At 38.0% G+C, this 21,719-nt stretch overlaps 1 protein-coding gene across 3 annotated transcripts in view; it reads left to right on the plus strand.

Moving 5' to 3' along the window:
- The window catches only part of ELAPOR2 (endosome-lysosome associated apoptosis and autophagy regulator family member 2), a 180,680-nt gene that overhangs the window by 138,538 nt on the left and 20,423 nt on the right, over nt 1-21,719 (plus strand). For all 3 annotated transcript variants that reach the window (XM_027071781.2, XM_053218527.1, XM_053218529.1), the window contains 6 exons: nt 643-906; nt 1,608-1,781; nt 3,802-3,991; nt 5,238-5,334; nt 5,905-6,006; nt 15,147-15,273. In XM_027071781.2, coding sequence (XP_026927582.2) covers nt 643-906; nt 1,608-1,781; nt 3,802-3,991; nt 5,238-5,334; nt 5,905-6,006; nt 15,147-15,273 — 954 coding nt within the window. The remainder of the gene's footprint in view (nt 1-642; nt 907-1,607; nt 1,782-3,801; nt 3,992-5,237; nt 5,335-5,904; nt 6,007-15,146; nt 15,274-21,719) is intronic.

The following is a 21,719-nucleotide window of genomic DNA, read 5'->3' on the forward strand; positions in this document are numbered from 1 at the left end:
GCCCGTTGCCTGGTGGGAACTAGATCTTCTTTGATGCAGTGTCAGAAGAAGGAAAAGTATAGTCAGGGCCATGTTTTGCTCTCTACTATGCATCTTTTTGGTGGAAATCAGTCATAGGCTAGGGAAAGGACTAGAGAGGGAGAGAGAGTCCCAAAGGGGTGGTGTGATGGCATCAGTATTACACAGTGTTTGGGTGAGGACCAGAGTCCTGGTCTTCCAAGACTACTCCCTTGTCCAAAGCTTTTCCACTTGCCACACTGCAAACATCCTATGGTATCATTACTTTTAGGCTTATATCCGAATAAACAAGTATGGGAGATAAAGTTGTTCCACTGTTAAACCATACCAGTTCATCCAGATGTAAAGCCTATAAACGTGCCTGAGTTTGTACCAGTTATGACAGATCTTGTAGTGATTGTGGCTAAACTCCTGGAACTCGATTACTGAGGAAATTAGCTTCTAGTGTTAAGATCGAAGGTTGTTTTTTAAAAGAACTGAGAAGAAATAATATTAATCCATTGTCACTGATAAACTGTTCGGCTGGAACACTCTGCTTGGTTCTTTGGTGATATCAACACAAAACACTCTGGTTTTACAACTCAGCCCCAAGGCAGAAGTCATTACTTTCTGCTCTCTTTTTAGAATAGACGCTTCATCAATGACATGGTGAAGATTTATTCTATCACTGCCACTAATGCAGTTGATGGGGTGGCGTCCTCATGCCGTGCCTGTGCCCTCGGTTCTGAACAGTCGGGCTCATCGTGTGTCCCCTGCCCCCCAGGCCACTACATTGAGAAAGAAACCAACCAGTGCAAGGAGTGTCCACCTGACACCTACCTGTCCATACATCAAGTCTATGGCAAGGAGGCTTGTATTCCATGTGGGCCTGGGAGTAGAAGCACTCAGGTAAGTGAGTGTGCATTTCATTTGTTCCCGGGAAGACACACCTTCATAAAGAAACTCAGAAGTTCCCTTTAATATTTCTCCGGCAACTACAAAGTTGCTAGCTATGTTTAGAAATGGCTTTTTCATTTTTGTGTGTGTGTTTTCTACCCTTAACATTTCTTAAGCACTTAATATGTGCCATGAAGGTCCTAATTCCTGGGGGCATAAAATAGTAAGGAAAGCACTCAAATAAGAATGCCTTCCAAAAATATTAAAATTGATATTTTGTGTCTTCTGTTAAGGTAGAGCAAGTAAACTACCTCTGTAGGCAGGGCATAGAAATATATGGAGAACAAGTATATCTTAGAACATTTTAAGGGCAAAGGTTGATGCCATTTTTGGGTGAAAGAGAAAGTAGTTTTCCTGTATGTTGACACTGGTGTAACAGGGACTTGTGGCTGTTTATTAAAATACCTTAATACAAGAAACTAGTTTTGGAGTAACTTCACTCTTACTTTTAAGAAATGCTGATTTTCCTGAACTCTACCGAGGAAAATCTAATTAGAGTTTGGAAATTCTCTATATTCGTATGGTAAAATATAACTAGGACAAAATTACTGAAAGAGTTTCAAACATAGAACTTTTTGGAAACACATTATTCATAGCAGCTAATATTTTCTTTTGTGCTGTATATTTTTTAATTTCTTAATCTCTAATCAAAGGACCACTCAGTTTGCTATAGTGACTGCTTTTTCCACCATGAAAAAGAAAATCAGAGTTTGCACTATGACTTCAGCAACCTCAGCAGCGTGGGCTCGTTAATGAATGGACCCAGCTTTACTTCCAAAGGAACAAAATACTTCCATTTCTTCAATATTAGTTTATGTGGGCATGAGGTGAGTTCTGGCTGTCAAAGTGAGATGGAGCTGTATTTCGGCTTTGCCTGAGTTGATATTTTCTGTGTTGATGGCCCAATAAAATCTCTATGGGAACTAACAATCAAATGTCAGAAACTGAGCTGTGATTGCTTAAATTCTGTGTTGCCTCCTAGCAGGCCGGCTGGCAGCTTTCTCCAGCAGGGCCAACCTTGTCTGGTTCTGCATTCATCAAGGCACTTATCTAGCCAACTGAAGCCCAAAGCTTGGAGTTAAGGTGTAGGTACTTGAAGCATCTTTCATTTTTTGTAAAAATGGGTCAGGCTTGTCAATCCCACCTATTTTTCAGTCTGGCAGTTTTGGTTTGGGAAAGTTTTACTGTTCTTTATGTCGTCCGTTTTAAAAGAAAAAGACTTCCAAGAGGAAGTTTATTCAACAATAAAAAAGGAGGTAAGCAGGAGACAAATGTCGCTTGATCAGGTAGTGTCTGCTAATAAATAATGGGATCTTATTTTTCTATGGGAAGAAGCAGAACCTCAATTAATGCTGGTAATGGGAAGAATTACAGGACTATATGCCCAGTATTTTTATAGATCTATGAGGTTGGGGTAGGAGAGTATGTATATGTATACACCATTAGCAATGATGAAAATGTAATAAGGCATTTCCTCCATGTTTCTTTCCCTATTAACTTTGGCATCTCCAGTGGTCTTCATTATGAGATGCTGTGCCACACTTTGTGCAAAGGAACAAAAAGAGATCTGATGACCACAGATGTTTTCAGACAAAAAGATGTGTAAATTTATTTGGTATAGTGTTTGTCCTGTCCTGATTTTACAGGGAGAGATCAAACACACTTTATTGCTTAGTTACTCAGTTCATTTGACAAATAAATAAATATTAAATACCTGTTATGTTGAATACTGAGTGGAGCAGTGAATGAGATTAGTTACACATTATATTATGCTTTTTTTTTATTCTTGTGCCTGTGTTACCACTGTATTTCCTTCCATCTTTCCCCTCTTCTTTTCTGTCCTCTTTCTTTCCTTTTTGTCCTCATTCCTTTTATTGTAGTTTACCTCTTTCTTTCCTCAGTAGTTTCTCTCTCATCTTTTCCATTGTTTTCATCTTCTTGGCTTCAGCCATTTAATTTAAGCTTAGTAAAAGTATATTGTACCTGTAGTGTGAGAAGGCTTGGTAGAGGGAGAAAATTTTTTGTTTGGATTGTTAGCTGCATTAAGAAAGATAAATCTGTATTCTTTTCTTTATGCTCATGTGTGCTTACTTTACATCTAAGATCAGTAAAATCATGTCCTTTTCCCCCTTATATATTCCTTCATAGACATTGTAGAGAAAGCTATGGTCATTTGCAGTGGGACTATAGTATATTTAAATAGCCTTTTAACTTTATATATTCCAACTGATTAAATGATTAAAAAAGTAAATCTCTGTATTCTCTTCAACTTACTGTGTAGTTGAGTAGGTACATGTCATTGAGTAAAGACACATGTAGTGGCCAACTATTAAGAACTTAGATGTGGGTCCTATGATTTTACTGCAATATGGCTTTTATGCTTTCTTCTTCAGCCTTCACATTTCCTTTCTGCCACAATAGGCCGGTAAAGGAGAAGGAAGAGCAAGTCTTCTCCTTTGGAATTAAAACCTTCACTCAGAGTTATCTGGTCTCTTTGAATGCATTGCTATCCAATGAATCAACGGTTTCGTAGATGATTTTAGTTCCTTAAATTAGATGGCTTTCATCAGCATAAATGATGCTTGTAGTTGGATGAGCAGTGTAGTATTGAGTGTATATATTCGTTATAACTTAAATGACTCTCAACCCTGGTTAGACGTTGGAATTCCTCAAGAGCTTTTTTTTTTTTTTTTAAATGCTGGTGCCTGGGCCCCACTTCCTTTTATTGAAAGCAGAATCTCTGCAGTGAGGAGAGAGCCACTGCTCTACTAGAGTCATTAGCTCTCTTGAGATCCACTTTAGAGAATGACTCTTCAGTAAAACCTCTTGATGACTTTGTTTTCCTAGGGGAAGAAGATGGCTCTTTGTACCAACAATATAACAGACTTTACAGTAAAGGAAATGGTGGCAGGGTCAGATGATTACACGAATTTGGTAGGAGCATATGTATGCCAGTCAACTATTATTCCCTCTGAGAGTAAGGGTTTCCGAGCAGCCTTATCATCACAGTCCATCATTCTGGCAGATACATTTTTAGGTAAGCTTCATTTCGTTCCTATATGCATGCATGCAGTTATTCTAAAATTATAGTACTGATAACTTGTCATTGTGTTGGTATTTGCCATAGATGATGGAGGCTATAGGTAATTCTAATCCCTTTGTAACATGGTTAAAAAGCTCCTACAATTGAGATCTATTGATCCATCTAAGTGAGTACAAGTATCTTCTGAGTTTACATATTAACTCGTGATAAGATGTTTTTTGAGAGTCTGTGCCTTTCATCAAGTTCTCTAGGAATTTAAGAAGCAAAATAAGTTTGGAAACCAAAACTTTAAACAAAATAATAGTAAAAAAAAAGTAATGTATAAATCTAAATCATAATATTTACCACCAGTTTGCATAATATTTTCTTGTATGAGAAGTAAGCCGGTGACACTTAGCAATGGTGAATGTGCCAAGTTTTATTCCCTACCTGTTTCTTCTGTCTTTGTGGACTGGAAGGTATAGGAAAGTTTGAAGAATGACCTCTCAGTTATTTTTAGGGATCCAGTTCATTAGAACCTCTGGTATGGTGATAAAACATTTAACAACATATCAATCTAACAAGGTTCATAGGTGATTCTAACATACAGTAGATTTGAGGACCATTGCTATAGATTCTAGAGGAATTGAGCTTTAATTTTCAGCACCAAGGTCAGTCACCAAGCTTGTGCTCCGCATCAGAACTCCTCCTCTGAAGGAGAGGTTGCTGTTATTGCTTGCATTTTGGCTCTGCTCTCATTTTGCCTACCAGGAATGAGAAAAAATGCCTGACTTTTAGATTAAACAAGTTTTGGAGTTATTTTCTGGAAATTATTAGGGCACAAAATTTTTTGTTTTCTCAAGTATATCTATACTGAGTTGAAAGCTGTATTAGCAAAATAACCCAGCTTGTTCTACAAAAACTAACTTTTTATATTGTTAGGTTATTGAAATGTCAGAGCTGGAAGGGGCTTTAGAGATTATCTCAATTACTTCTTGAATTTTACAAATTAGGACATAACACCCAGGGAAGTGAGGTGACTTAAATAAAATAACAGAGCTAGGGAGTAGATTGTTTTATTTTTTTATTCTATAGAGCTTCGTAAGGTTCTTAGTCTTACCATGAACACATTAATTTAATACGATATTTCTGGTCAAATGACAGTATCAAAGTGAAGCTGTTTTCTATTCACATACACAGAAACTAAATAAACTTAATTTTCCTGTATTGCTTAATAGCTTTTTTTTTTATTGTTATCTAGGAGTGACAGTTGAAACTACATTGCAAAATATTAATATAAAAGAAGATATGTTTCCACTTCCACCTAGCCAAATACCAGATGTGCATTTCTTTTATAAGTAAGTGAAGATGCCGCTTACCTTGACAATTTTAATCAAAAGAATGTCTCTTCAGGGTGCCTAGAGTCGTAGCTTATACTTAACAGATAATCAGTGATTAGTTTGTAAATGGAAGACTGAGTATAAAGTAGGAAACATGAAATATTTTGCAAGTGTTATAGTTCAGATAGATGTCTTTGTTATATATATTCTTTTAAATTAGGCAATAAAGAGACTCTACTTCATTGTCTAGACAGTATTTGTAATTCACACATCTTAATAACAGCAAAAGTAGATATGGCTTCTCTTCCCTTTAAAAATGTTTTTTGATTGTGACTTTGATTATAATTATAGTAACTTTGCTAAACACCTTGATGATAGCTTATCACATTAGCTGAGAAAATAGTCAACTCTTCATTGGCAGTGAAAGCAAATGAGCCCAGTTTGTATTAAAATTCTCAATTAGTGAACTTGGACACATTTTTCTTTTTCATTGTTTCATAGAGTATAGAAGTAGTTCTACACAGGATATTTATGTCTTGGTGATCTATGTCATGTCTGTTCTGTGGAATGACATTTGCCTTTCAATAGGTCTTCTACAACTACAACATCTTGTGTTAATGGCCGATCAACTGCTGTGAAAATGAGGTGCAATCCTACTAAACCAGGAGCAGGAATGATTTCAGTCCCCAGGTATTCTTATTTCTGTGTGATTGTTTCACATTTGTATTTATTGTGAGGAATCAAAACTCCCCAGAATCTTACTATGTTAAAACATGGTCCCTATGAATGCAAAGCAGAAAGAGAACAGAAGAATATGTAGGTTTTTAGTATAGGGATATGCTGTGTGTCTCTTAAGAGGAACAAGTCCTCACAAATCTCAGTACATCCCAATCTCCTCAAAGACATATTCGCCTCCTGTTTGCTTAATTGTCTTGAAAATTATTTCAACATATAATTACAGTGTTTGTATCCTTGTATTTATTCTTACTTTTTAGTCCCAATTTCCTTAAGAGCTGGATTATATATAACCTGGCTTATAGTTCTTGATCAACAACGAACCACCTGGGTGATCTAGATTGAAGTAATTGAACCTCTGAATCATGGTTTCTTTCTCTGTGAGAGAATAGGGGCCAGGGTGGATAATTTGTATGATCCATTTCCAGCTCCTCCGTTTTCTGATTAATAGTGGCAGAATCACCAAGGTAGAATCTGATCTATAGAATATATAATACAGTTCATTTGACTTGCTGGAGTTGAGGCAGTAGCTCTCCACAGTCTAGATTTGACTTCTACAGTCCATATTGGGTAGAAACACTAGGAGAAAACGGGCAATTTCATGGACTCAGAACTGTCAACGTAAATAATGCTTTCATGGTGTGAGTGACACTTAAATGTCTGCTGATTTTTGTTTTTTGCAGTTATTCATTGTTCTGTATGTAGATTGTTTATTTCTAATATTTGTTGGATTAAGGTACCTTTATCATAGTTCGACTTGAACGTATTTCTCAAGTTAACATAAATATATATGTGTGTGTGTATATATATATATATACACATATATGTGTGTGTATATATATATATACATATATAATTTTCTTTTAAATAAAATTTTATATTAAATTTTATTTAAAAGAAAATGACTGACTTAGTTTTGTTTTTGATAGTTTCGCAGTAACCATTGAGAGCTTTTAAGCTATCTTGCTTACTCATATCAGGACATCAGTATTGGAAATCAGCGGTCTGAGCATTGCTTCGGCATCTTAAAAGTATTTCCAGGGGTATCAATATTGTGGGTTTACTTTGGGGCACAAAAGGACACTCGTATTCACCTCTTGACCAGCTGTGTTTCTCTGGTTCTCATAGATCTAGGAATTAATTTTTCTTTTCACCTTTTCAAGGTGAGAGAAGTATATGATCAGAGGAGAACATAATAAAAGTTACTAGACATCAGTGTAAGAGACAGAGGCAGCCTGATGCTCAAGGGCATCATTTGGTGGAGGATCCCTATGCCAGCATCCAAGCTAGAGTCAAGGCAGCAAAGCACCCTTTGTTTATGAGAAGGTGTGTTTAGAGTTTCTTTAATTATTCCCTGATATCCCCCCAAATAGCTTTGAGTTAAGATGCTTGTTCTATTAATGGTAGCACTTATAACGTCCTTCCTTGGATTTAGCAATGAACCTCTCAGAGTCTAGCCTCTAGGAGTCTACCTGGATGGCTTCCAAAGCCTCTCCAGGTGTCTCATCCAAGCAGATAATATTACCAAAGATTAGATCTTTCCATGAGAAAACATATCCACTCTAACTCTCCCAAGGTGGGTTCTGATGTTTTAAGGTAAAAAAAAAAAGTTTCCTGATGTTAAATTATGGCACTTAGAAACTGAGTTTTTCCTTGTGGGGAGGGGAAAAGTAGTTTTTCCTTTAACCTGTAGTAGTTTATTCTACTTCAGGAATATAACTGTTTTTGCCAGGGTTTCTCAAGATCACTCGTGGCAGAATACCTTGGGGTTTCTTTTAAAAATCAATTTCTGGATCTTTCCAAAAACATAAAGAATATCTTGAGTGTTGGGCATAGGAATATATATTTTTTAAACACAAAACAGTTCTGGGAGTCTGGCTGGCTCAAATGGAGGAGCGTGCGAGTCTTGATCTAGGAGTTTTGAGTTAGAGCTCCCCACGGAGTGTACAGACTACTTAAAAACAAAATCCTAAAAGAAAACCTGCAAGACACTTCCTAAGCATATTAAAACTTAGGAACTACTAATCTTAACCCACTGAGACAAATTCTCAAACTTTGTTCTGCATTTTAATTTTCTGAAAAGCTAATTTAAAGTACCTTAGTCTAAAGGGTAATCATTCACCCATATTTGATAAGACTTTGTATATAATTGTCATGCACATCGAGGTTTGAGGACCATTGCTCTAGGGAACTGCTTGAACCTAACAATCTAAGTGTATTTTAGTTCTTTCTTGAATCAGTTTCCCATTAGGGCACAAGGGGGAGCTCCGGGATCAGAACATGAGAAACAGCAGCTTGTCCTGAAATAATTAGAATTTTTTTTTAGCTGTGGGGCTGAATAAAGATTTCCTACTAACAGTAAGGAATTGTTAACAGAGCCCAGTTTCTTACGCTACTTTTGAAGCAGATTTACTTTGCAGTTTTCTTTGGGGAGGTTTAAAATCTCCATAAGAGAGGAAGGTGCTAACCAGGCACTTGCCTCGAGAAATCTCATATGCTGTAACCAAAAAAATCTCAGAAAGCAGACTTTGGCAATTTGGAAGGGATGCCACCCCCGGGAATTTTCCTCTCTTGGCCAAGAATCTTGGCAAACCAGGAGAGGAGACTTTAGTAGTAGTGATGTTGGTTGGGGCTCTGTATCTTGGTGACCTGGGAAAATGGGAATGTCTTAACAGAGTCGTGGGGCAGGAGAAAAGGGGCAATGTGTATTCTCTATGTATCTCATCTGAAGTGTAGAGGGAACAGCAAACAGCAAATTATCAGGGCTGCCTACTAATCTGCAATTGGAAAACTACAACCTGTCTGTTTGGTCTGGCAAATGCAGTTGGTTTCTAATTCTACAAAGTGTCTGGAAGGTGTGAGACATTTTAGATAAAAATTTAGCAGCATGATTCTGTGGCAGATGCAATCTGAGAGCCAGGCTGGACTTTGGGATTATCTGGTGCAGTTTGTATCTTGGCCAGCAAATGAATTTGTAACAAAGTAGACTGCTGATATCCCTGAATAGATCCCCCTCCAGCCTCTGCCTAAGAAACTTTGCCAGTCTCCAGTCATGATCGGAGGTGGTTGGAAAACTTGGAAGTTCTTCTTTCACTAGGAAAACTTTGGACCCAGCATTGTGTCTGAAGAGTTCTTTCAAATATGTGAGAAATTTCTATTAATGGAAAGGTTTTGAAAACGCATTATTAGAAAATGGGCAAAAGGAATCATTTTTACTCTGATAATGGAGATGTCCTAGCACCTTAGAGATCCCTCAGTCAGACCCATTCATTTCACACAGTAGGAAACACTGAGGACCCAGGCTGTATAACTGTGTTGGCACATTCAGGATGGAATGTTGTCCTGACTGTGTCTCGTTCTGTTCTTACCATCATGTTTTCATCTTGCTGTTTTTTCCCTCCAGTTCTTCACAGGTAGAGATTTGCAAAGAAGCACACTAGGCAGAGAGACAAATATCACATTTATCTGGGGGATAACTCATTTGATCTGCAAGTTATTGGTGCCTTGTTTAAAATGAGTCATCCTCCCTCCAACAAGGTCATCTTTAGTAATGGTATGAGTTAGAGGAAAACATCGTGCTCTCTCTTTCTCTTTCCCTCAACTTATAACTATATTTAACTGCTTGGGTGGTTCATAAATCAGTCTAAAACTATTTTGCCAAAACCTCCTTCAAAATCCAAGTTCATCTTCAGTTTTAAGTGTAGCCTCAGTCTCAGAGATGGAGTCAAGCTAGTGGGTGTCTCAGGGCCAAGTGGAGAGGGGCTGTTGCTCATTAAAAAAAAAAAAAAAGAAAGAAAGAAAGCATAGCTTCTGAGAATATTATATCTCACAAAAGGGATGCTTCAGAGATCTGTCCTGAAGGCGTTCAGAGGTTGAATGTACCAAGGCTTTATTCCACAGGCTCTGATCAAGAGTTTCTCTGTCAAAGTCTTTGGACCTATAGGACACTAATGTAGTATCTTCTTTGGTTTTGGGGGAGTTCTGTTGAAGCCAGGATGTCTATCCATTTTGAGTTGGTAGGAGCCAGAGGATAATGATTGGTTAACGGAGTTCCTTGTTTTCTTTTTCCTCTGAACTATTTATGGACAGATAATAGATATCTAAATCTGCACAAGTTAAATTTAAAAGGCAATAGAATTTAAAAATTTAAAGCCAAATATGTTCTTAGAACAATGAAAATGAGGAGGCATATAAAAGCACTATGAGCAACAAGTAAAAACCCATTATGATTAAGAAGTGGAAAATTCTAATACAGAATTGTTAAAATTATATGCTTCAGCACTAATGAGTAATGTTAAGACATGACATAAAAATGTCATGAAACAGTCATAAAGTTTAAGGACCCATTTTGAAATAAGGATGACAAAAGTTTGACAGATTTTGCAGAGCCTGGAGGTAAAAGGGACTGGGGAGTATCAGCTAATGTAGTTTGTACAGATCTTGATCAGATTCTGGCTTTTGGTAATTAACCTCGGGGGGAATCTGTAAAAAGGGCGGTTTTTGCAGGAGACTGGTAGAATTTTATATCCCTGGATTTAAGAGGCATAAGTCAAAAAATCTTACGTTCAAATTCAGTCATAAGTGATTTATACTCTTCAGCCTCAGGGCAAACAAAATTGGAGCAAGATCCAAAGCCATTTTATGGACCCCACACAAGAAGGCTTTCTGCCCATTGGCATTCTTAGCAGAGAAAGGTTGAGCTTTCTCAGAAGCCAAAGCCGAAGGGAGTTACTGGCAGCTAGTCAGCATCTCCTATGCCAGACGATGCCCGTCTGTGAACTCCGAGATAGGGGAACCCCAAGAAACCCAGAAAAGCCTCACATGAAAGCGTCTGAGTAACATTAGTGCTCTGACACCAAATGAGAAAAGTTCTAGGCATATAAGACTATGGCCTTTCCCCCCGGTCTCCTGAGACCCACTGTAGAAGGGATCGAAACATACTTACACTGTACGTGAATTTATTTTAACTTTGGAGTTTGCATAAAGTTCAGGCAAAAACAAGTTTACACTGCTTTATCAACTGTCTAAACGATTAGCAATAGTTTGAGTATTGGGTTGTAATAGTTCATAAGAAATTAAGATTACTGTCCATGAATTAGTAGATGAACCAAGTAGACCCTGCTTTAGGTAAGATGATTCATTTAGGGGACGCTAATAACTCATAGCTCAGTCCACTTTACCCCCAGAAAATGTATCCAATTTAGAATCCAAGACATCACTTACTTAAAAAAAAAGATTCATCTGAATTCTTACACATGGCCAGTGCTATCTGCAGTGGTAAGGCAGTTCCAGAGCAAAATAAGGAAACTGTAAAGTCTTCCTCGTTTAACAGCAAAACCAAATTAGGATGCACCTGGTTATCCTTTGTGTTGATGGTGGTTTCTCTACCTAGAGTTCACAGCCCTGGGGTCATCTTGTGGAATTCTAGCCTTGCATACCCCAGCTCTCCAGGATTATGTACTGGCTCTTTAGACATCTACTCTCTGGTTTCTATGGTGATCTTGTGGATCAAAAATTATAAAAGAAGCACAATTAGTGACACCTTTACAAGGCCAGGGGGTAGGGGGTAGAGATGGTGGTGGCACAGGTCATCAAAGGGAAAAAGGTTTCACATATTTGGCATTAAAGTGTTTGTCTATCTTACTACTTGCTTTTTTGTTCTTAGTAGAAGAAAAAAAATATATATATATACTCTTGCATCTTTTTTTCCCCCTATTTTCCTGTTATATATAAGCACTATTGAAATTAGTACTTCTTCCTACATCCTTGTCATTTCACAGGGAAGGGCTGATTCAACTGTGGAACTTAACGTTTATAACAAAGAATCAAATTTGGATGTTCCACATTGTAAATGATTCGTTGGCTTCAAAGAATTGAAGAATTGATTCTAAACTAAACTGCTTTTAACCTAAGAGTATATTTTAAAAAGTGGAGTCTACCGGGGAAAGACACTGAATCATTGCAGTATTTTGACACCTAATGGCAGCTTTATAAGTTATATCAATGTCTTGATTTTTTCCCCCAATTCTGTACTTCTCCCAGTTCTATAGAGAGTGATGTGAATTGTTAATAGTCTTTTATATTTTGCAGTACTTTAAACTTTCCCAAATTGTTCTCTCATTTTGTCCTTTATAACAACCCAGTGAAGGCAGTGGAACAGACATCTCATTTCTGATAAATTACAGCTCTGAAACAGCATGGGGGAGGGGCTGAATCACTTGTGGAAAAACACAAAATCACTTGCAAGTCCAGCCACACCTGTAACCCAGGTTTTCTCTGCAGAGCTCTTTGCAACTTTGATTAATTTTCCCCTTTTCTTTTTTATTTGTTCAGCTTTTTTTCTCGAATTTTACCAAACTTATTCTTTTATTTTCCCAAGATAAACAGCCCTCACCACCCTTGAAAATGTCTCTGTGTGGGAAAGATAAAACAAAATAATTTGGGAAGGAGAGAATTGAGCAGGAAAGTATTTTGGTAATTTTTGCTAAATGATCAAAAAAGTTAATTACCTTTAAAGTTTCAAGTCATTGTTATGCAAATAATAATTGTGTTCTTGAAAAACATTTCTAATAGGTTACTCAATTTTTTTCAGAAGTGCAATGTTGAGTTGGTTTTACTGATGGGAAGTAGGGATCATTTTTTTAGGTGGCATGATTTTCATCTCTTCTACTTACCATTTTTTTTTTTAAATCTCTTTTTGTTTCTTGGTCTAAATATACTTTACTCCCTTTTACAAACAAATCGAGGCAGGTAAGAGTTAAGCCATTTTTCCAAAGCGTCCCCCTTCATCACTGTTCTTAGCTCTCATAGTACCAGGCCTCTCTTTCTGAAGCACGTTACACAGAATCATGCTTTTGTTTACATCTCACCACGTTGACTTGGTCTACAGCATGCAAGCATTTGGAAGGGTAGGCCTCTAAAAACGTAGTCCATTTTTAGGCACTGTAGACTTCTGTGTCAGGGTTGGTATTGTAGAGTACCCTGAGAATATATACTGAGGGTATGGAATTTTACTTCGCTGGTAGACCGAAAATTACAGTTTGGGACTGCCTATCATCAGAAAGGCATCTGAAGTTAAAACTTAAGAAGGGGTGTTTTGGGGTTCTCCCTATGATTGTGTGTCTATCTTTTGCCCTAGGTGTTTCAGGACACCTGTACTCAGCAGCAACAAAGGTCTAAAGGAGGTTTTCAGGGCACTGCCCTGAATTTGCACACTTAATTTAAGGGAAGTATAGTAGACAAATGAAGGGAATAGTGTTCTCCCCATTTTAATTAATTCATGAACAAAACAGCCATTCCCACCAGAACCTTTCCACATAACTTCCTGCTTCAGTCAATAAGGATTCTCTACACAGTAAAAGCAGTTTAATTTTATCCATGCTGTGTTTATCTGTCCCTAAAAGGAAGGAGGCAAACTGATATAATAGGCCCACCCACCAGCAAGCAGTTTCAAAAAGTCTCCATTCCAGGCCTGCCTGGTGGTTGGTTCAGTGCGATCCTGCACCTGTGTCTAAGGCCCCTGCGTCATCACCGGGTGGTGACAGTAACTGCCTCTTGAAAGAAGTCGTCGTCTGGCTGAGGCAAACCAGGAGTGCACAGTCGTTTCCATCCTTCAGCTGTGTGTCGATCTGGTAGTTGTTTTGTTTGTCTTTTCACTCCAGGTTGTTTTGTTTTCATGTCCCCCTACCCCCCGCCCCGCCCACCCCACCGCACTGTCGAGACCATGGTCTAGTTCATCATTCTTTTCCCTGAAACCTTTGCCTAAACACATTACTTCAAACAGAAATGGCACCTCCATCCACCACCTAGTTCTTGCCTGTATGCCTTGTGCCCACACACTGTCCTGCTCTTGAAGCCATTGTGATCATGACCAGCTTGGAATTCCCTTCCAATCCGTCTACCATTTCATCCTTCTGGCAGGCATTCCTTTACTTTCTTCCTTTCTCTTCTGGCTACCTCCTATTGGATATTCTAGACTTGTCTTAGGCATGCCTTCCACCAAGAAGTTCTCCCAGAACTTTTATGTCATTATATCTGTCTCTCCTTTAAATTAAAAAAAAAGTAGCTTTAGAGAGACAAAATTCCCGTGCCATACAGTTTGCCCATTTAAAACAGGCAAGCCAGTGGTTATTAGTATACTCATAGATATATGTAGCCATCACTATCGTCATTTTTAGAGCTTTTTCATCACCTTAAAAAGACCTATACCCTTTGGCTATTGCTTCTCTTTACCTTAGCTCCCTTCCATACTCCAAGCTTACCACTAACTTACTGTTGCTGTGGATTTTCTTATTTTGGACTTTTATAAAAAATAACATCATTTAATATATAGAATTTTTTTAAAGCTTATTTATTTTGAGACAGAGCAAGCAGGAGAGGGACAGAGAGAGGAAAAGAGAGACTCTCAAGCAGGCTCCGCGTGGTCAGCACAGAACCTGATGTGGGGCTCAAGGAAGGGCTTGAACTAATGAACAGTGAGATCATGACCTGAGCCGAAACTAAGAGTTGGACGCTTAACGTACTGAGCCACTCAAGTGCCCCAAATACATAGAATTTTTGATAGGCTTCTTTTACTTAGTATATTTTTGAGGTTCATCCAAGTTGGGGCATGTATTACTTCTGCATTCCTTTTTATGGCCAAGTAATTTCCCATAGAATGGTAATATCACATTTGTTTATCTCTTCATCTGCTGGAAGGACATTTGAGTTGTTTCCACCTTTGGGCTGTTAAAAATAATGCAGTTATGAACATTCATGTACAGGTTTTTGGTGGATAAACGTTTTTACTTCTCTTGGATTTTTATCTAGAAGCGTAATTACTGGATCATGTGGTAACTGTTTGTAATGGTCTGAAGAACTGCCACCTTATTACAAAGCACTTCTCTCTCTTTACAGTCCCATTAGCAGTGTATATAGGTTCTAATTTCTTAACATTTTTGCAACTCGTTATTACCTGTCTTTTTGATTGTAGCTATCCTAATAGGTGTGGAGTTGTGGTTTTGCACCCACACATTGCTTTCCAGTATGCAGTAGGCACTCAAATGTTTATTGGACTTGGCTGAATATAAGAGCTGTCATTTCATTTTTTATTTCAGCAAGTGCCCAGCAGGCACCTGTGATGGGTGTACATTCTATTTTCTGTGGGAGAGTGCCGAAGCTTGCCCTCTGTGCACAGAACATGACTTCCATGAGATTGAGGGAGCCTGTAAGAGAGGATTTCAGGTAAGTGTCAAATCTATCTACACAGAGCTATGTGATTGGAGAAAAATAGACAAGTCTGGCATCACTCAGATCCTAGAAACTCAGGTTCAAAACCATGGCTAAAGTTTATAGTTAATGTTGCATTAATATGCATTTAAAATCAAATTTAGTATGTAAACTCCCATATGCTGGGGTAGCTGAAGGTATGCAGTGGCATTGGGAAAAATAAATCACGCAAAGGAGTCGTAGGCTATGGTGTTTATCTGGTTTATAAAGATATCATTAAACGAAGATGTGATTTATATAATGCAGTTATAGGTATAATTAAGACATGGGTGATATAAGTGATTCACTACAGGAAGCATATCTAAAGAGTAAATAAAGCATGTACACATATAATAAAATCAAGATCCTATTCTGTATTTTCTGTGCAATCATATCTTTGCTAATGTGTTTTTTAAAATAAAGTTGGGATTCTCCACTCTATATTTTTTATTTCCTTTTTCCATTTAATATATTTCTCTTGTCATTAAATTTTTTGAAAACATGATTTTTACTGATTGACAAATACTCTATTATAGAGATAATTTGGGATTTAATAAAACCCCCGATGGACATTTGAGAAAAATTGAAAACAGTATTTTTGTAAATAACTCTGTAAGGAACACCCTAGTTGGAAATTTGATTCTTTCCTTAGAATTTATCATAAAGAAGAGATTAATTGGATCTAAGGCAATGGACCTTTTTAAGGTTCTTGATACATATTACTAACGTGATCTGGTTGTATCATTTTGCGCTTCTGCTAGTAGTGTTTGAGCATGCTTATTTCACTGTACTAGCTTTGAGTAGTGCCATATGAAAAACACAAGCTTTTCTTCCTTCAAGATGACTTACCCCTTCAACCTGTCTGAAGTCTATTGAACTAACAATAAAAATGCACAAATGATATTAAATCACTACTAGGGGTGGTAACCTTATTGGGGAATTGGCATCAGAGAATCAGATTCTGATAGGATTTCTGAAAATCTGGAACGCAGATGGGCTAGGGCTGTTTCTCAGGTCACCTGGAGTGGGGAGCATGCTGGAGTGCTCACTGCATAAGGGGATCGAGGAGCGAGCGCTGTGTGGTCCAGGAACATGTAGAGGAGCTTGTCACTGGCTGGTCGGGGGGCAGGAGTGCAGGAAGAAATCAGAATGCTCTACCTAATCTCCTGCATTCAGAGTATTAGTAGCACTAGTGTTCCCCTCTAGGGATTTTTCTAACTTTAATTTAGGAAGTGAACCTGTAGTAAGAAATACATTGTACAGCAAATGTAGTACACAAACACCAACTCAGACACTTAGCAGTATGCCTAAAAATGAAATTAAATTTCATGGGACAGTACCTATTTTCATATTTTATGATAAAACCTAAGCGTAAAGTTAATATAAAATGTGGTTTCATCAAATAATTTAATACAGAACAGGAAAAGTTCCCAAATGGGCAACACTAAAACAAAAATTAGGAATGTTTTATTTAATTCATCAAGGTGCTTGCCTCTGGATAGCTCATTCCAGTTTGGAGCACACAGAGACCATGCTGCTCATGCATCTAGTACACTGTTCAGCCAGTTTCTTTTTAACATTTTTAAGTGGGTCAAGGATGAAAATTCTTAGCTTACAAAAAAAAATGCTTTCTTTATAGTCCTCATAATAATAATACACTTTTTATGTCTCACAGTGGAAATGCTTTTTTACCATTTCTCAAAAATCGATACACTTATTTAAAAAAATTTTTTTTGACATTTTTATTTATTTTTGTGTCAGAGAGACACAGAGCATGAGCAGGGAAGGGGCAGAGAGAGAGAGGGAGACACAGAATCTGAAGCAGGCTCCAAGCTCTGAGCTGTCAGCACAGAGCCCGACGCGGGGCTCGAACTCACAGACTGTGAGATCATGACCTGAGCCAAAGTCAGACACTCAACTGACTGAGCCACCAGGTGCCCCGATACACTTATTTTTTAAAGAATAAATAAAAAACAAATGCATTCCCTTCTTTTGCCACCAAGTTCAACTCCAGGGCTTTGGAAAGTCAGATGACCTCTTTTCTAAATATTCTTTACTATTCAACATTTCTCTTCCAGAAAGTAATGATTAGAAGTTTAAGACCATGAGATTACAACAGTTTCTCTAATTTCATTCAGACTTTGCTTATTTAAAAAAAAAACTGTTCAGCATGCTATAAGAATGTTATGAACACATAGTTGCAAGGTGATTGTTTTTAGATATTTGTTTTTGTCCTAAAAATAAACTTTGGAACACTTTCATGTGTTAATCATATTGAAATATATAATTTCCCTCCCCAAATTTCAAATGTAACTTGAGAAATTGCAAAATTGCTTAAATACACCTTTCTGTTAGACTTAGATGTCAAGTTTGAAAATATTTGCCATAGGAGATCAGGCTTCAGTTAGAAAAATATAAATGCCACACTTAAGCTCATGCACCTTAGTGTATTCCATTGAGACAGTAAAACAAATGGGTATGACACAGGAAGTGGGTATTTACTGCCAGTCTCTGAATAAAATATTTTAAAAAGTCTGCCATTCAGTGAGCTTTATATAATACTAATGACAGCTTTCCCTGTTTTCCGTTATGGTAGTCCCGCCTTCCCCCATGAGGGATATGTACCCAACCGCCCTGTGAATGCCTGAAACTGTGGATGGTACCGAACACTATATATATACCTTGCTTTTCCTTATACATACGTACATACATACCTATGATTAAGTTTAATTTATAAATTAGGCACAGTTAGAGGTAACAGTCTGCGGTAATAAACGTTAAGTGAACGTGGTCTCTCACAATATCTTACCGCACTAAGCTCCCCCTCCTTGTGATGAGGTGAGATGATAAAATGCCTGGGTGATGAGATGAAGTGAGGTGGATGACGTAGGCATCATGATGTACTGTTCGGCTAGTATTGACCTTCTGATGATCTATCAGGAGGGTCATCTGCTTCCCAAGTGAACCCCCAGAAAGTGAAGCTGCAGGTAAGGGGGCCGGTACTACGGCATGTTCATGAGCAAGGGTGGATTTCTTTGGGTGGCAACAGCCTTAGGATAGAAAAAAAACAGTGATTGCAAACTAGTGCTGTGGGTATCATTTCAGTTTTTAATAATTGGACTGTGTTTCTGTCCCATTTCCCGCTCCATCCTTTGCAGTTTTTCACTCTGTATTGACGGAGAGCATATGTTCCCAATTCTGTAAATATATTGAATCCAGATGTGTGTGAAGTTACATTTACACACTGCAGCAAGTACCCACTTAGAGATGTTGTAAACTCTGAGAGTGGCACAACTCGGGGAAGAAATGCTCTTATCAGATTGGATCTTAGAAATCTATACCAGCTTCTCAGTATCTAGCAAGCATTACTTCCAAATGTCATGCAGTAGTAAAGATTTGAAGAGATACTGTGTTATCACTAAGAGGGATATTTTTAAGTTTATCATCAAATTTATCTCACTTTGTTCACAAAATATCCCAGCATGCTGGAGGAATAAATTTTTCAGCTGCAGTGTCAGCCATTTTCTCCTCTGCCAATGACGTGACCGAATGAAGGGATAAGGCATTCTAATTAATAGTTACAGATGACTGAGGAATTGTGCCAGTAGCTTGATCTTTTTTTTTTTTTTTTTTAACAATTTGAGGAGTTTATTGAAAAGTTAAGTATTCTGGGTTTACAAAGATCTTTTTAATTTGAAATTTTAACATTTCGGCTATAAGACTATCATTAGACATTAGAGCTTTAGCATTTTCACTGGCAAAAATTTTTGTTAGAATGTATTTCCAATGAAGTCATCATTGGCTGACCAGAGTTAACAGCTTTCTTTTTATTGTCATTATTTACACTTAGAGATGCAGCATTTGAATTTGACGGAACATGCCCCTCATTTCTCACCTCATCATTCTTTTTTTTTTTAATATATGAAATTTATTGTCAAATTGGTTTCCATACAACACCCAGTGCTCATCCCAAAAGGTGCCCTCCTCAATACCCATCACCCACCCTCTCCTCCCTCCCACCCCCCATCAACTCTCAGTTTGTTCTCAGTTTTTAACAGTCTCTTATGCTTTGGCTCTCTCCCACTCTAACCTCTTTTTTTTTTTTTTCCTTCCCCTCCCCCATGGGTTCCTGTTAAGTTTCTCAGGATGCACATAGGAGTGAAACCATATGGTATCTGTCTTTCTCTGTATGGCTTATTTCACTTAGCATCACACTCTCCAGTTCCATCCACGTTGCTACAAAAGGCCATATTTCATTTTTTCTCATTGCCACGTAGTATTCCATTGTGTATATAAACCACAATTTCTTTATCCATTCATCAGTTGATGGACATTTAGGCTCTTTCCATAATTTGGCTATTGTTGAGAGTCCTGCTATGAACATTGGGGTACAAGTGCCCCTATGCATCAGTACTCCTGTATCCCTTGGATAAATTCCTAGAAGTGCTATTGCTGGGTCATAGGGTAGGTCTATTTTTAATTTTCTGAGGAACCTCCACACTGCTTTCCAGAGCGGCTGCACCAATTTGCATTCCCACCAACAGTGCAAGAGGGTTCCCGTTTCTCCACATCCTCTCCAGCATCTATAGTCTCCTGATTTGTTCATTTTGGCCACCCTGACTGGCGTGAGGTGATACCTGAGTGTGGTTTTGATTTGTATTTCCCTGATAAGGAGCGACGCTGAACATCTTTTCATGTGCCTGTTGGCCATCCGATGTCTTCTTTAGAGAAGTGTCTATTCATGTTTTCTGCCCATTTCTTCACTGGGTTATTTGTTTTTCAGGTGTGGAGTTTGGTGAGCTCTTTATAGATTTTGGATACTAGCCCTTTGTCCGATATGTCATTTGCAAATATCTTTTCCCATTCCGTTGGTTGCCTTTTAGTTTTGCTGGTTGTTTCCTTTGCTGTGCAGAAGCTTTTTATCTTCATAAGGTCCCAGTAATTCACTTTTGCTTTTAATTCCCTTGCCTTTGGGGATGTGTCGAGTAAGAGATTGCTACGGCTGAGGTCAGAGAGGTCTTTTCCTGCTTTCTCCTCTAGGGTTTTGATGGTTTCCTGTCTCACATTCAGGTCCTTTATCCATTTTGAGTTTATTTTTGTGAATGGTGTGAGAAAGTGGTCTAGTTTCAACCTTCTGCATGTTGCTGTCCAGTTCTCCCAGCACCATTTGTTAAAGAGACTGTCTTTCTTCCATTGGATGTTCTTTCCTGCTTTGTCAAAGATGAGTTGGCCATACGTTTGTGGGTCTCGTTCTGGGGTTTCTATTCTATTCCATTGGTCCATGTGTCTGTTTTTGTGCCAATACCATGCTGTCTTGATGATGACATCTTTGTAGTAGAGGCTAAAGTCTGGGATTGTGATGCCTCCTGCTTTGGTCTTCTTCTTCAAAATTACTTTGGCTATTCGGGGCCTTTTGTGGTTCCATATGAATTTTAGGATGGCTTGTTCTAGTTTCGAGAAGAATGCTGGTGCTATTTTGATTGGGATTGCATTGAATGTGTAGATAGCTTCGGGTAGTGTTGACATTTTGACAACATTTATTCTTCCAATCCATGAGCGGGGAATGTCTTTCCATTTCTTTAAATCTTCTTCAATTACCTTCATAAGCTTTCTATAGTTTTCAGCATACAGATCCTTTACATCTTTGGTTAGATTTATTCCTAGGTATTTTATGCTTCTTGGTGCAATTGTGAATGGGATCAGTTTCTTTATTTGTCTTTCTGTTGCTTCATTGTTAGTGTATAAGAATGCAACTGATTTCTGTACATTGATTTTGTATCCTGCAACTTTGCTGAATTCATGTATCAGTTCTAGCAGACTTTTGGTGGAGTCTATCGGATTTTCCATGTATAATATCATGTCATCTGCAAAAAGCGAAAGCTTGACTTCATCTTTGCCAATTTTGATGCCTTTGATTTCCTTTTGCTGTCTGATTGCTGATGCTAGAACTTCCAGCACTATGTTAAACAGCAGTGGTGAGAGTGGGCATCCCTGTCGTGTTCCTGATCTCAGGGAAAAAGCTCTCAGTTTTTCCCCGTTGAGGATGATGTTAGCTGTGGGCTTTTCATAAATGGCTTTTATGATCTTTAAGTATGTTCCTTCTATCCCGACTTTCTCAAGGGTTTTTATTAAGAAAGGGTGCTGGATTTTGTCAAAGGCCTTTTCTGCATCGATTGACAGGATCACATGGTTCTTCTCTTTTTTTTTTTTAATGTGATGTATCATGTTGATTGATTTGTGAATGTTGAACCAGCCCTGCATCCCAGGAATGAATCCCACTTGATCATGGTGAATAATTCTTTTTATATGCCGTTGAATTCGATTTGCTAGTATCTTATTGAGAATTTTTGCATCCATATTCATCAGGGATATTGGCCTGTAGTTCTCTTTTTTTACTGGGTCTCTGTCTGGTTTAGGAATCA

This window comes from Acinonyx jubatus, chromosome A2 (assembly GCF_027475565.1).
Source record: "Acinonyx jubatus isolate Ajub_Pintada_27869175 chromosome A2, VMU_Ajub_asm_v1.0, whole genome shotgun sequence".
NCBI lineage: Eukaryota > Metazoa > Chordata > Mammalia > Carnivora > Felidae > Acinonyx > Acinonyx jubatus.